This window comes from Macrobrachium rosenbergii, chromosome 5, assembly GCF_040412425.1.
Source record: "Macrobrachium rosenbergii isolate ZJJX-2024 chromosome 5, ASM4041242v1, whole genome shotgun sequence".
NCBI lineage: Eukaryota > Metazoa > Arthropoda > Malacostraca > Decapoda > Palaemonidae > Macrobrachium > Macrobrachium rosenbergii.
The window spans coordinates 43,897,990-43,913,980 of record NC_089745.1 but is presented as its reverse complement, the minus strand read 5'-3'; the positions used below and the strand labels follow the sequence as shown (position 1 = coordinate 43,913,980).

Below are 15,991 nucleotides of genomic sequence, written 5' to 3'. Positions count from 1 at the left end.
ATATTTAGTAGGACTACGTTACTTTGTTGCAATTCTGCGTGTGTATGAAATCTGTGTCCAAAAATCAACTGTTGAAGTTTCATAAAATGAATTTGACGAACTTGACTCAAGTCTCCACGGTAAATGTTTAGTTAAATCATATGGTACCAATGTCCAATAAGGAGAGACCACACCTGTGAACCAGTCTTTGGCCACTGGATCAGGTTAGGATGGAGTGAGAGCACTTTTATAAGTTTAAAATTCAAGTTTCCATATTTTACGGCCTGAACAGACCCTGCAGGATGGTTACTCTATTCTAGGACACTTTTCGATTTCAGTTATATGCAAATAAGTATGAAATACTTCAAGGTGCAGTATTTTTTACTAAAATTTTCATAAACATATGTCTAGCATTAGCCTGAGGTGGGTGACGAGCTCCGCCCAACTTCCTGTACCCTAGCAAATGAACATTTAAAATACAACTTAGCCACTTACTATACTTCAGTGTTACAGCTCCTCTTCTCACATATGTAAACTTCTAAAAGTTCCACTCTCCTATTGTTCCTTCTCTTTTTAATACATGCACAAGCAAAAACCCAACCAGGATTCTCGTTCAGTTTGTTCATTGCTGCTTCCGGAAAACTATGGAGGAACTAATGGAAGTTGGAACCCGGTGGAGCAGAGACAATAGACGAACGAATAGCTCCCCTATTGATCATCGAGGGCCAGGAATGTTCCAAAGGTATAGGCAACTGACCCTACTTAGTTGGCAGATATCGCAGGATTCAATAAAAGGACCAATTTCATATACAACATTTAATTATAAAACTAGATCAAATGACTTGTTGTTTGGCAGAGGGCACCATGTCCCCGCCATGCCCCTATCACCATACTTTGGTGACAAATGGCCAAAATTCTTCTGTTCATTAATATTACTTAAAATGATGCAGGGTTGAAAAATATAATAAAAATGGTACACTTATGAAGAACAATGCTGTTACTTATTTATATAAGATTCCTGAGGTGTACATGTCTATATAAACAATACAGTTGGAGAGGAAGGAAAAAATCACTGGTACATTATGGATATACATTATACAATACCTATACATTACAAATGTGTGGACTTTGGTGTGGTTCATTAAACTCAATGGACTACATAGAACGACGCAGGTTACACGCACGAAAATAATATTCCTTTTTTTCATTTGTATGTTAACAACTTGCTTAAAAATAATAGATGAATGTTATTCACTGGTAAGTTTAGGTTTTTTTTTACAGCACCCTCTTGGTTGAATCATCTGAAAGAATAGAATAAATACGTAACTGTCTGCCCATTTTCATGGTCAGGGATCTCCATCTAATTCATTAACTTGCCTAGTGATATTCTTCAGATTTCTTCACTGGTTTTGTAAGTCTGCGTTAAAAAAAAAGGCAATATCAAGAAACATTATATCTATGGTAACACTCGGCGTACAAGTTATTAACGTACAACTGTTCACTGACTGTTTACACAACTGTTTATACCCCGCATTATACACCAATCCGTATATAAATATATACATATGCACATATATATGCAATATACATATTTATATACATATATTCAAATACCTTTCTTATTCGCAATGGTCTTTTATCACAATCACTTCACTTGAAAACCCAAAACCAAATTCTAACTTTTTTGTTTTGTCCTTCGTCTACACAGCAGGTTTTTTTTTCTGTCAATGACCTCCAGATAGAGATAAAAAAACTTGAAAAGTTCCTTTGTTATCAATTCAGAGTCCAATACAGTGCCACTTTAGTTGATCAACATAGTTTTTTCCTACTCCATGACCACAGAAATATAGTGAAGCAAATAAAACAAAACAAAAAATGATAAAAAAATCAGAAAAATAATTTACACATCTGACAAACCGAAGGAAGATACCTCGCACATTGGAATTCCCTCAATAACATTAGTACTCTTCATAGTCAAGACTACAAGTTTCACCATTACAATAACATATATATAAAAGGAAAAATATAAATAGCATCTATAATCCTTAAGAAGGATAAAAAAGGGGATGGGGAAATACGATCCAGAGATTAGGATTCCAGAACTTTAGGCACAAAATCATGGATCATCATGGTGAGGGAGTTAAACTTCCTTATAAAGAGACAACATGGCAACACGACTCTGCCTCAAATCAATGACCTGATAGCGTTCATCTTCTAAAAAGATGTAAACAAAGACATACTACACAATAAAACGTAAATCATTCTTTTATAACATTACAGGTGGAGATTCCTGGCTTTGGCAAATATAAAAATAAGAGATCGAGAAAAGAAAACAGTGATATCAGGTCATGTAAACAGGTCATTTAAGTCCCTCAACACCGAAGGGTCAATAATGCTCTGGAGTCCGCCTCTTCTGGGAAATTCGAAAAAAAAAAAAACCACATGATGCAATTTTTGCTAAAAATTTCTTTCCACCAACTCCTACACGCGCTGAAGATGGGTATCAACAACCAACAATACTCTACAGTGGGTACATTGCCCCTCATGCAGGTCACAGCAAATGAAGGAAAATATATATAAAAAAGGATGCATAGGCAGCAATATAAAATAGTCAATGAAAAGCATTGTGAATAAAGAGGAAACAAAATGAAATGGTTAGGACATCAAACGGGGATACGTACTGTATATGACAGAAGAATAAAAAAAAATATTCTTGTGAAAATAATTATAATAATACTTTACAACACACACACAAAAAAAAATCTATATGAAACATTCCGTATAAACACAATATACCATTCGCGCATAATATAAATCCTACATATAGCACTGTAAAATCACTCGTTTAGTTATGCATATTAAGAAAAGATAACTAATCAGTTACCCCCGAAAAAAATCGTCTATAATATATCAAAAATGGTCCCACGATGCACAACAGGCAGTAAGCGTGCTGAAAAAAAGTCTATATTAAAAAAAGTCGCCTATAAAAATGGCCTCACACAGCTAATGCGGATATAATAATAAAGGGGAATAAACCGGTGTCTTTATACTACTGAAGATAAGGAATCACTCGGTCACACTTATTTCTTGTTTTTTTTTTTAGAGAAATGGTGTCCTAGTGATACAGATAGAAAATAGCTATGATAATGATAATGATAATTAATCAATTAATAATAATAATCACACTGTCACGTTATTACTTTAAACTGTTTATTTTTCTCACTAATATTTTAAGCACCAAACTCACTCTGTCGCTCTCTCTCTCTCTCTTGTTTATTAGTCTAAGCGAATTTTGCTTTTGGCAGTCCAACGACTCGGTAATAATTTTCTCTATGATACATTATCGAGACTTTCATTAGCGACATCTAAGCAATAACTCACTTTCCTTGCATGGAATCTCGAAGACACAATTTTTTGGATAAAGTACTTCTTCCTTTGTAACTTCAAACCAAATCGCCGAGTAATAATTTTCTCTGAAATGGTCAACATCAACAACACTCGCCAGTCCGCCGTCCATGCCTCTTCCTCAGCAAGACTCTCTCTCTCTCTCTCTCTTCTCTTCCCTTTCCTTCTGTACTTCCTTCGCCAGTTCCAGGTCTTGCAGCCTCCTCCACCATTCCAGGAACAGAAGCTGGACTGGAACGCACCACTGGGTCTCGTCATCTCTTCCTGCTCCTCGCGGGCGAGGCTCTGGAAAGCTACAAACAAGGTGGGTCTTCCAGAGCTCCCTGGAAACGCTAATTTGAGACCGGGAGGTGAACATAGTTGTGGGTCCTTCTTTCTTCAGTCTTGACTCTTGGTTCTTGTGTCCTGTCCTCCTGGTGAAAGGCGAAGGACTTCCTTCTCTGCGAGAGCAGGGTTCTCTGCCTTTTCCTACGCCATGTCCCCGTTTCAACATCTTTATTTTGCAGGAAAAAGAAAGGCTGTTGAAACGATCATACTGCTGTACTACAGGAATTCTACACCACGACCTCTCCTTTCCAAAGCTTGTTTCGAGTTAACTTTCTCTGAGCACCAACCGAATTTGTTGTTGTTGTTGTTGTTAATAATAATAATAATAATAATAATAATAATAATAATAATAATAATAATAATAATAATAACTTTTTCAATTCCCAGTCCTTTCTTCGAAAATCATTCCCATTCCAAATATGTCCGATTGAGGGTTCCAAACGAGAGCACCGAGTGAGAATCTATTTTCTACGATTTCTGCATTGGTTCAAGCAAGCCGTGCACAAAATACAAAATTGAAAAAAAAAAATATACAATCGACTACCATTTATTCTGCTTGCAAATTTTTCTTTCCGTTCTCCGACAGAAAAGAAAGCATCTTTTTCCTCTTGAACACTCACGCATTCACCTGGAAAGAAGAAACAAAAATTACAGTGAATATATTTTTTTACTAAAATATAAATCATTAAAAAATGGGTCCACTAATTGTTTGTGTATAGATACAAATCATACATAGACTTACTAAATATATTTTGTACACCTGACAAATTGCATTATATTGCGTCGATGCTTCATATCTATAAATGTGCTAGAAATTATCTTGATAAACAAAATATCAGAAATAACCAAAATGATTGTTAAATATTTAAACAATAATTCAATATTCAATGGTAATTAAAACAAATCTAATTAAAACACCTTGTATTCGTTCCAGTAATAACTAATTATATAATTGCATACATGATTCGATGTCATTACATCATAAAGATATGTATTTCAAAGTTCCTGCTGCCTGAATAAATAAGAAAAATTCTATTGGAAAATGATAGTAAAGTTATCAATAATTATGTCAGCAAAAGTCCCATAAATGTTTTCTTGCAGCTTCCAAACATAAACATACCAAATCATATGAACATGAATTGTGCCCTACGAGAGCAAAAGACAGATCTCCATATTGGCATATTAGGTAGAAAATGAAACAACCTGCATATGAGAACGGTCCAACCCTTGATAGACATATTCGCTTTTGGGTATATAATAGTCTTTCGCCATGAAATAAACTCGATCCGCAATGAACGTCACCCAAGGGAAAACACAAACCTAGGTGTGTCGATGCAGACGTGAAAAACGGTTCTCACATCTGACAATATCACTTACTACTGCCTCTGCTCATCCTGTTTCTTTCTCTCCAAGTATTCATCCAGGTATTACTAATATTACATATGAAATGCCTCTAAGTCCAATGTTCTCCTCCCTTTATCATTCTTGTTTTATATTTTCTATCCTTTATCATGGCGTTCCATTTGTAATTCCTTGAATTCGACATCTGCTATCACAAAACAGCCATGTCTGGCGTTAGACATTATCTTAGATGATTGAAACTAGAAACAATTTTTTTTTTTTAAAAAAATCACCATGACTACTGTATGTTACCTCTGGGGCCACGGCCTAAGTATCCTGATGTATATGTAATTCATGAAAGTGATAAGCACCTAGTCTTAAATTTTACACAATTCCAGTGGTTTTCCAGTTACACTAAAGAACAAGCACACTGTTCTCACAGCCTTAGTTGGCACCTTTATAATATGGGTTTATAAGGACTCGAAAAGACATATGCTGATATATATATATATATATATATATATATATATATATATATATATATATATATATATATATATATATATATTACTAAAAGGACCTCATTCAAATATTTGGATTTGGATCTAAGGCTTTGGGGTGACAAGCGTATCCAAAAAAGTGTTAAGAATTCGAGAACTTAAGGGGGCACCGTGGCTGTTGCAATTACATAAGTATCTGGTATAAGGTGACCAATAGATTCTATATATATATATATATATATATATATATATATATATATATATATATATATATATATATATATATATATATATATATATATATATATATATATATATTTACAGTATATATACATACACACACACGTGTATGATATATATATATATATATATATATATATATATATATATATATATATATATATATATATATATGTGTGTGTGTGTGTGTGTGTGTGTGTGTGTGTGCGTGTGTGCATTGCGTGTGTATGTCAAATGAAAGACTAGGTCCACTAGACGCTAGATATTTAAAACCAAATTTTCAAGGCTAGAATGCAAGCATCACATCATGGCAGGTCATGCACGCAATTTTGGGGCTTCACCTCTCTCTCTCTCTCTCTCTCTCTCTCTCTCTCTCTCTCTCTCTCTCTCTCTCTCTCTCTCTAGAACCCACATCCCCTACATATCAGTATCTCCTCCAACGACCCTTCCTTAATACCACTCTAATCCCTTTGCCGGTGTCGCCACATTCCATGGATTAATCTCTCCTCTCCTGCATGATGGTGGATTCGGTGGATTCTTCCTTTCCTCAGACTCCGCCGTTTGAGACGTCGCCACATCCGTGCGGGCATTTTTGAGATAACAATGAGATAATTCGTGAGGTTAATTGAAGGTTTTAAAAATTCCCCCCGGGAGAAGAATGGAGTAATTACATCCAACGGCGTGTGACCTCCAAGTCAGGTAATACGGAAAACAGGCGATAAAAGTTTTTCGCGTTGTTGACTGGAATATGATGATGTCTCAAAGCTATTCTTGCTATTTACATGTAAATAGAGCTTTTGTCTTTTTGGACTAGATTGTAAATGGGCAATTATCTCGACTGCATCTCAAAGTGGTACTAATTGTTTCAATGTCAAGTTTAAAATATTTACTCTAAGTGATTATTTGTCACGTAAGAACACCTATACGTGGTACCAAAATTCAGGGTAGGGGATTAACCTTGGAGAGAGAGAGAGAGAGAGAGAGAGAGAGAGAGAGAGAGAGAGAGAGAGAGAGAGAGAGAGATGACGCTTTCTCAATGGAAACGCAAAATAAAAACAAGGTACACAAGAACAATTTGGAGTAATCATCAACAACTCAGATAAAGAATTTCATTTCTTGAGCGGTTCTATCAATCAAGGGCTACAAACAGTAAGGTTTTTTCGTTTACAAATATCAGTCCTTCATGCATTCGGTATATGACGCTTCTGTCTACATTACTTAATCTCTCTTGCCCTTCCTTCAGCAGGGAGACAATGCAACATGAGCTCTTGAAGTCGACATAGCTTCCCCAAAAGCACAGTGAGCATCCTGAGTATTATCGATGCTCTGTTTGACATCTAAATGGAATAGATTGCGCACGCTAGACAATTACATCAAAGGCAAAATCATTTCGTAAATCTTTGGAGGAGACTGAGCAACACGATTGTCTTCTTTTACTAGATTAGCCGTATTTGTTAGAAGCTTGAATTTCAAGCCGATAACGACTGTAGGCTTGTTTCATATGAACAGGGGCCATGTTCTGAATAACAACAACAAAAACGAAGAACGTGCACACGGTAAACTTACAACTGTCAATAAAGCTTCATTTACCCAAAACCTTCCAGAACTCGATCACATCATTCAGCTTTTGGTTTACCTTTCCCACCTCTTCCCAGCTTTCCCTTCATATCTAAACAACCCGATCTTTTCCCTACCATCTATCCAAGACTTTTCCTTTCCTGTATCTTCCTACGATCTTCCATCGCGCGGTCAGCCCAATTCATCCTTTCCTACACCCCACCTCAAGACACTTGGCTCCTTCACCTTAACTTCTAAGAAGACTTCCCTCACCTTAAGCTGTAGGAAGATGTCCCTCACCTTAAATTATAGGAAGACGTCCCTCGCCTTAACTTATAGGATGAACACGTCCCTCACCTTAACTTATAGGAAGAAGACGTCCTTCACCTTAACTTATGGGACGAAGACGTCCCTCACCTTAACTTATAGGAAGAAGACGTCCCTCACCTTATATAGGAAGACGACGTCCCCCACCTTAACTTATAGGAAGAAGACATCCCCCACCTTAACTTGTAGGGAGAAGATGTTCCTCACCTTAGCTTATAGGAAGAAGGCATCCCTCACCCCAACTTATAGGAAGAAGATGTCCCTCACCTTAACTTATAGGAAGAAGACGTACCTGACCCTAACTTATAGGAATAGGAAGATGTCCCTCACCTTAACTTATAGGGAGAAGACGTACCTGGTCTTAACTTATAGGAAAAGGAAGATGTCCCTCACCTTAACTTATAGGAAGATGTCCCTAACCTAAACTTACAGAAAGAAGACATCCCTCACCTTAACTTATAGGAAGAAGACGTCCCTCACCTTAACTTATAGGAAGAAGACATCCCGCACTTTAACTTATGGGAAGAAGATGTCCCTCACCTTAACTTATAGGACGAAGACGTCCCTCACCTTAACTTATAGGAAGAAGATGTCCCTCACCTTAACTTATGGAAAGAAGACGACCCTCACCTTAACTTATAGGAAGAAGACGTCCCTCACCTTAACTTATAGGAAGAAGACGTCCCTCACCTTAACTTATAGGAAGATGTTTCTCACCTAAACTTACAGAAAGAAGATGTCCCTCACCTTAACTTATAGGAAGAAGATGTCCCTCACCTTAACTTAAAGGAAGAAGACGTCCCTCACCTTAACTTATAGGAAGAAGATGTCCCTCACCTTACCTTACCTTATAGGAAGAAGACGTCCCTCACCTTAACTTATAGGAAGATGTCCCTCACCTAAGCTTACAGAAAGAAGACGTCCCTCACCTTAACTTATAGGAAGACGTCCCTCACCTTAACTTATAGGAAGATGTCCCTAACCTAAACTTACAGAAAGAAGACGTCCCTCACCTTAACTTATAGGAAGATGTCCCTCACCTACTCTTACAGAAAGAAGACGTCCCTCACCTTAACTTATAGGAAGATGTCCCTCACCTTAACTTATAGGAAGACGTCCATTCGCAGTCGACCTTTTCTCTGAGGTCGGCGACGGCGATGGAGTGGGACCTCTGGAGGGGCTTCCTCTTGATCGGCCGCTCGTCGGTGCCGCAGTAGGGGACGTCGCAGTAGTGGATAGAATTGTGGAGAACGGGGTGGTAGGCGATCTTCTTGCGGGGGATGGGACTGAACTGCACCTGTTTGCGGAAACGGAAAAGTATTGAAAATTCTACTTGTGATTTAATCATTCACTTATATTTTTACCTGGTTATTTAATCATTAATTTTTTTAATTGTCTTTTTTCTTTTATACAAAATGATCTCTTCTTTCTGTAGTTCCTATTATCTTCTGTAATTTCTTTCAAATGAACGCCATATTCTTTGGAAGTTTGTATTTCAAGTCAATATTGACTCCTGTAGGCGTGTTCCATATGAACAGGTTTCACCTTCTGAATAACAACAATAGTAATAATAATTGGAGGAAGGGAGGGTGGGGGAATGGATGATTTATAGGTTGTAATTTTATTTGTCCCTACATCAAGGTCCTACTCTCACTCTCGTAGGACAGGCAACAGTTTTTATTCTATCCATGCAAGAGTCTGACTTTCATTGTTAATATGCTTTCCAGATACATCTCCACAAATTGTATGCAAGCGTTATCTTTATAGATACCCCTGAATTTAACCCATTCAGTGTAAGTGGACGTAACTGTTGATAAGCTAAACACTACATTAAAAATTGCAAATATGAAAAACCTACGTTTACTTGTTTAGCCATGCTTTCCAACTGGGGAGAGAGAGAGAGAGAGAGAGAGAGAGAGAGAGAGAGAGAGAGAGAGAGAGAGAGATTAATCTTACTTAAATGACCAGAGTAAAACAAGAAACTACAGCCCAACGGTCACAGCAATTCCTTTAACCAAACTAGATTTATAGCATAAATAAAACCGGAAAAAGATAAAACACAAACTCACACTTAAGCGCTACTCTCTCTCTCTCTCTCTCATTATAAATATTATATAAATATACATAGATATATATATATATATATATATATATATATATATATATATATATATATATATATATATATATATATATATATATATATATATATGTATATATATAAAACATACATACATACATACATACACAGTATTAACTATTCTTAAATTTTTCCTGAGTAACATAAAACAATAAATGTGAAAATTTCCCATACTAAAAAAAAAAAAACACCCAATTGGAGAGGAAATGCATAACTGACTGAAAACCGTGAAATCCCACAAAGGAATGATTGATCGATTATGGCTACTGCCGCGGTCCCGCCAAGGAAACACTTTAAAAAAAGATCTTCATTCAACCTATTTCCACCACCTTTTCCTCCACCTCACCTTCAGAGTGCCAACCTTCTGGTAGCAGATGTCCAGATACTGGATCTCCTGACAGGGGAGGACGACGTCCAGGGGCCTCTTGACGGAGACCGACTGCCTGTGGTGGATTCCCTTCGACGAGAGGCTGGCCCCTAACGGTCCGCGACTCTTCAGGAGGCGCTCCTTCAGGCTCAGGCCGTTGGCCGGGTTAGTCTCGACGGCGTCCCTGGAATGACCCAAAAGGAGAATAATAATAATAATAATAATAATAATAATAATAATAATAATAATAATAATAATAATAATAATAATAATAATAATAATAATAATTTGTGTAACAAAAATCCACAATTATATAGTAGTAAACTTTATTACTATGCTTCACATAGTAATATAGTTTACTATATAATTGTGGAATTTTATTACACAAAATGTTTTTAACGAGACGGTGAATTTCTAAGCAGTAGTAATAATAATAATAATAATAATAATAATAATAATAATAATAATAATAATAATAATGTTTTCATGTTTATTTCGAAGAGAGAGAGAGAGAGAGAGAGAGAGAGAGAGAGAGACTCCTTTCCTGTATGCAATCAAGAGTAGTGATAAGAAACCATTGTTCCCTGGACAACTTCCGTCGTCATATGTCGCTGTCATTATATTCTCCCCTCTCTCTCTCTCTCTCTTTCCCTCTCTCTCTCTCTCTCTCTCTCTCTTCCCGGTTCTCGTCAACCCCATATGCACGTGCACGCGTGCTTGAGAGCGTGCGCGTCCGCATATTCAACACTTCCGACCATGCATACGATTCATAAAGGCTGCAAGTACGTCGCGTACTGGAAATTTTTGTCTGCTATACAATATAATTTTTAATTTTGCTCTTGGTGAATTAAAAACAGTTTAAAGAACAAATGTCTTCCTCAATATTAATGGTATCACAATTCATTACTCATAGTATTTCTAATAATAAACAAAACTGCTAACTGTATGTGAATATCTGATTAAAAAAAGAAGTTGCAATCCCGCAGATTTTTATCCCAATGCTATGGGTCTTGTCAACATTTCTGACAGCAAGGAAGACCGATTGGCTTTTAGACAAACCAAACCACCAATATTAATAATAAACAGTGATCAGAAAGATTTTTAATAAGAAACCAAAATGAAAATTTAAAAATCCATGTCACAAAAAAAAGTAAAGGAGACAAAAATCTATTTGTGAAAGAAGTGTGTGTAGGTCACCATAGACGAACACTATATCAACTCAGAAAGTTTGTTCCTGGATATTGTCATGATTCATGTTTTCCAAGAATCTCACAGTGAGGTCGGGAAGACCCGGTAAAATTAAAGACTGGGGTCGGGAAAGCCCGGTAAAATTAAATACTGGGCTTCTTGGAAGAGTCACAACAGAATTCGAATAACTGGGACAAAGATGGGTCCAGAAGTCATACTAAAACATGAGTCTGCCGGAAACAATGCATAAGCGAATGACAGGAATAATTAATTATATGTAATTAAAAAAAAATTCAAAAGAAGTAAATAACTGTAACACAGGTCTTTGGAACTAATTAAGGAGAATACAGAGTTGGCATGAAAAGAGTATGACTCATATATAACACGAGGATTTCATGAAGTTAATTTTACAACACCGTAATGAGAGAGAGAGAGAGAGAGAGAGAGAGAGTGTGTGGGTGTGGTCCCCAAGGGTCAACAGCCTCTAATGATGGTTACACTCTCCCTGAAACTCCAGCCATGAATTCAACAGCCTCCTCCAAGCCATAACCATCAATAATGCTGCATTTTTCTTCAGCATTTGCCCCAACCTGCACCCCGAGCCACTTCTCTGCCTTCACCTTGGCCCTTTCCTCCATCTCCCACTCCCCCTTCCTCTTCCCCCTCCCCACCCCACCCCACAAACCCCAACAACCCCACCCGAAAAAAATCTCCGTCTCTTTTCCAAGAATTTCCATATTTAGTTCTGCCCTTTTCCGAAGGTACCCGAAGGTACTTCTCCTCCCACCCCCCTACCCATGTCCTCCTCCTCCTCCAACCGATTTTTCTGCCCTTTCATAATGTACTTTTCCACCCTCTCCCATTGCGATGCCTTCTGGAACTTTCTCCTACATTTCTTGTGGTATCCTTGGTCACGAGACAGAAAATGTCCTGGTATCCTGAATGTATATCAACAATGAACACCGAATTTCATTTTGACTCTGCACCAAGGCAAAGTCCTTAGGAGTAGGTGTTGTAATCAGAAATGATCATAAAGGACTCATTTCACGATCCTTACTTGGATCCCCCAGAAGGCTTTTGAGACCAGTTGTAGAGGCCTGGTTTCTACGACGCAACGCTCGAGAAACAGCGAGACAGAGTACAGGATTCAATGCTTCTTTTCTTTTGGAATTACTTAAACCTAATGCAACAGCTTCCCCGAGAACATGAAATGACTTTACATAACAAATTAAATTACATGAGGTGTTAGCTAATATTTCCTTGTATTGCAATTATGTTCTCTGTTACCCTTACTGAAAGGTGGAGATGCCGACACAGGGACGACTCACGGATTTCATGGGGATACTTTCATAAACTAGACATTGAAGACCTTTGCCAGTTACAAATTTGATTTGCAACCTATATCCTTCTACAGATAGCTCTCTCTCTCTCTCTCTCTCTCTCTCTCCTATAACATATGGCTACACTAATTAAGGGTAAAGGAAACTTATCTTCACGATACCAGATCTATTTATATTGTATGAAACATGAAAGGGAAAGAATCTTGAACTATGATGTGTAAAATTAATGTAAAATAAATCCTTGAATTTTTTTTACTATAACTTTTTCAGTGGCCGTACCCCTTGATATCTCAGAAAATTTTCTCGCACCCCCATCCAATATAAATATAATACAAACATATGATAAATATACGGTAAATATACAGTACCATTGAACTGGCTATCATGCTTCGTACCCCCATGTTTAAGGTTTCGTACCACTGGGGGGTACAGGTACCACAGGTTAAGACCCGCTGGTCTATACTGTTATGTATCAAAAAAATCTTAACGACCGTGCATTCGGGAAGTTGAATTCCGTAGACTTTTGTTCTGGGATTAAGCATCTTGAGTCGGATACGCTAAAAATACAATACAGTATACCTTTTACATTTTTACATTTTAATACATTTTTATCTATTCATCAATTTATTAATTTTTTCTTTTTTAATAAGTGAGATCTCTTCTTTTTATATTTCCTTTTACTTCCTCTTACGCCTTATTAATGAAAACCACATTCTTTGGAAGCTTGAATTTCCTCTCACGCCTTCCTAATGAACACCATATTCTTTGGAAGCTTGAATTTCATGTCAATGGTCCCTGCAGGCTTGTTCCATTGTGAATAATAATAATAATAATAATAATAATAATAATAATAATAATAATAATAATAATAATAATAATAATAATAATAATAATAATAATTACACAACTGATAACTCACCAGAACTGCATTTAAATAAATTAATGAGAGAGTAAGAAACAAATATACCAACGAACACAAAAGCCACAAAATCTTTCAAAATGGAGCTTCACATTTAGAGGGACAAGGGCTAAACCACCATTTTCGAATAACAACCGTCGCTCGAAACTTGCTATAAATGTAATCCCACGGTGACAAGGCTAGGCCTCATCAGGAGGCTTAGTATTGAAGACATTCCATCTTCTCTATGAAGGAAACTATAAGATAATTTTTTGTTAAGTACCAGTGGTAGAGGAAATTATAACTGTTTCTTGTGATAATAGTGACCTCACAATGTTGGAAAATTGTTCAGATGCACTGATGTTCCCAGTCTCCAAGGTCTGTGTATGGCAGACAACATTTTTTTCATTTGCGGATTTCTTTCTTTTTCTAGACGGTGTTAATTGTACTACCGAAACAATACTGATTCCGAATCAGATACTGTCGAAAGATGTCAAGTTTTTTTTTTTTTTTTTGTGCGTTCGTCACATAAAATTTCACAGAATGATCTTCAAAGGAATGATTCAATAACGATAATTTATATTATATTATATTCCTACTCAGTCTTACGGTCACAGGCAGTGACAGCTGTGGAATGTAGTTGTATGTACCCATCACTGCATTCCTGGCCAAGTGTGACCACCGTGAAGAACGTGACAGCAGTTATGTTTACTTTATTATCATATGGAATGTGTTCACACACAACTGGAACAAACCAAAACGTTTATTCACTTGTTACGCAATGTCCCCAAAGAACAGGATACCAAACAAATGAACAAGTAAATAAAGAGGGATAGTGAGGAAAAAGGGGAAAATTTTAAATTGTATTAATGTATTTCCTATTCTAATGAACTTGATATTCATGGCATCCCCATGAAAATCAGTCTAAGACTCAAGAGGTATAGATGCTAAAAAAAAAAAAATCTACAAGAAAGGTGAGCAGTACATCTTTCGAAAGCATCTAACTCGGAATCAATATTGTTTCAATAGTATAATTAACACTGTTTGGAAAAATAAAAGCATAAATGAGAGCAATATTGTCTGCCATACATAGACCTTGGAGGCAGGAGACATCAATGCATTTTGAACAAATTTTCCAACATTCTGAAGTCACCATTATTACGACGAGAAACAGTAATGATTTCATCTACCTCTGGTGCTTAAAAATACAAGTTCTCTTATAATTTCCTTCATAGAGAATGTACCGACATTATTACAAAATGTTGAGAGCAATGACAGAGAGAACATTGTTATAACTCTAGATATCCTTTGGCCAAAGTTTCTTGCATGATTGCATGACCTACGACAACCATGAAAACTGATAGCTAATAACACTGGTTTAGAGAGAGAGAGAGAGAGAGAGAGAGAGAGAGAGAGAGAGAGAGAGAGAGAGAGAGAGAGAGAGAGAGAGAAAAAAAAAAAAAAAAAGAAAGGGTTTTATAAAAAGTACCACCGCTAGTTTCGAGTCTCGAGGGGTACAGAGTCCACTGATGAATACGTGGTACACAGAGTGGAAGATCTCTCTCTCTCTCTCTCTCTCTCTCTCTCTCTCTCTCTCTCTCTCTCTCTCTCTCTCTCAACCTGTAGCAAAGGAGGGAACCACATGGGAGGGGGGAGGGGAAGGTAGCGGTGGGGGGGAGGGAGATGAGAAATAAAGGATGGAAAAGAACACGACCCATCGGAGGTTGAATCCTTTACCCCAATGGACACTTGCGGCCATGCATATTATGCTTGCTATGGCCGTTGCCATGTATACATAAAAAGTAACAAGTGTCGTTTTGTGACGGTCAGGTTGTTGGAATACTGTACATCCTTCTTTTACCGTCGAGGAGAGAGACGGCGTATTTAACAGGACACGGAAACCTTGCTGTACACGTAATTCTTGTGCTGGATTCCTAGCTTTCATGTCAAATTCCAAATACAACAGCATTAAATATATACACGTTTATACATACATATATAAATATACAATATATAAATGTACAACATATATATATATATACATATATATATATATATATATATATATATATATATATATATATATATTTATATAATCTACTGGTATTTTATCAAGATATATGTCTTTAAATCAGAAATGAAAACCAACTAAAGAAAGCCAAACTTCCGGTTATATATATATATATATATATATATATATATATATATATATATATATATATGTATGTGTGTGTGTGTGTGTGTGTGTGTGTGTGTATATAAAATATTTTTAAAGTTTAGAAGAAAGTAGGAGGCTGCACCAGAACGTTTCAGCTTTCAAAATCTATTTACGATTAAAGTTGTTACCCTTATGCCCTGATAACAAAAATAAAAATACACATC

At 36.6% G+C, this 15,991-nt stretch overlaps 1 protein-coding gene across 7 annotated transcripts in view; it reads right to left on the bottom strand.

Moving 5' to 3' along the window:
• Positions 1-780: 780 nt before the first annotated feature.
• LOC136838735 (uncharacterized) overlaps positions 781-15,991 on the bottom strand; it is a 524,912-nt gene continuing 509,701 nt past the window's right edge. For 4 of the 7 annotated variants that reach the window (XM_067104175.1, XM_067104173.1, XM_067104172.1 and 1 more), the window contains 3 exons: positions 10,163-10,367; positions 8,774-8,973; positions 781-4,339 (listed from right to left, as the gene is read on the bottom strand). In XM_067104175.1, coding sequence (XP_066960276.1) covers positions 4,336-4,339; positions 8,774-8,973; positions 10,163-10,367 — 409 coding nt within the window. In that variant the 3' untranslated portion in view covers positions 781-4,335. Of the gene's footprint in view, positions 4,340-8,769; positions 8,974-10,162; positions 10,368-15,991 lie in introns of those variants that run through there. The other 3 variants (XM_067104177.1, XM_067104178.1, XM_067104176.1) reach the window with 2 other exon arrangements.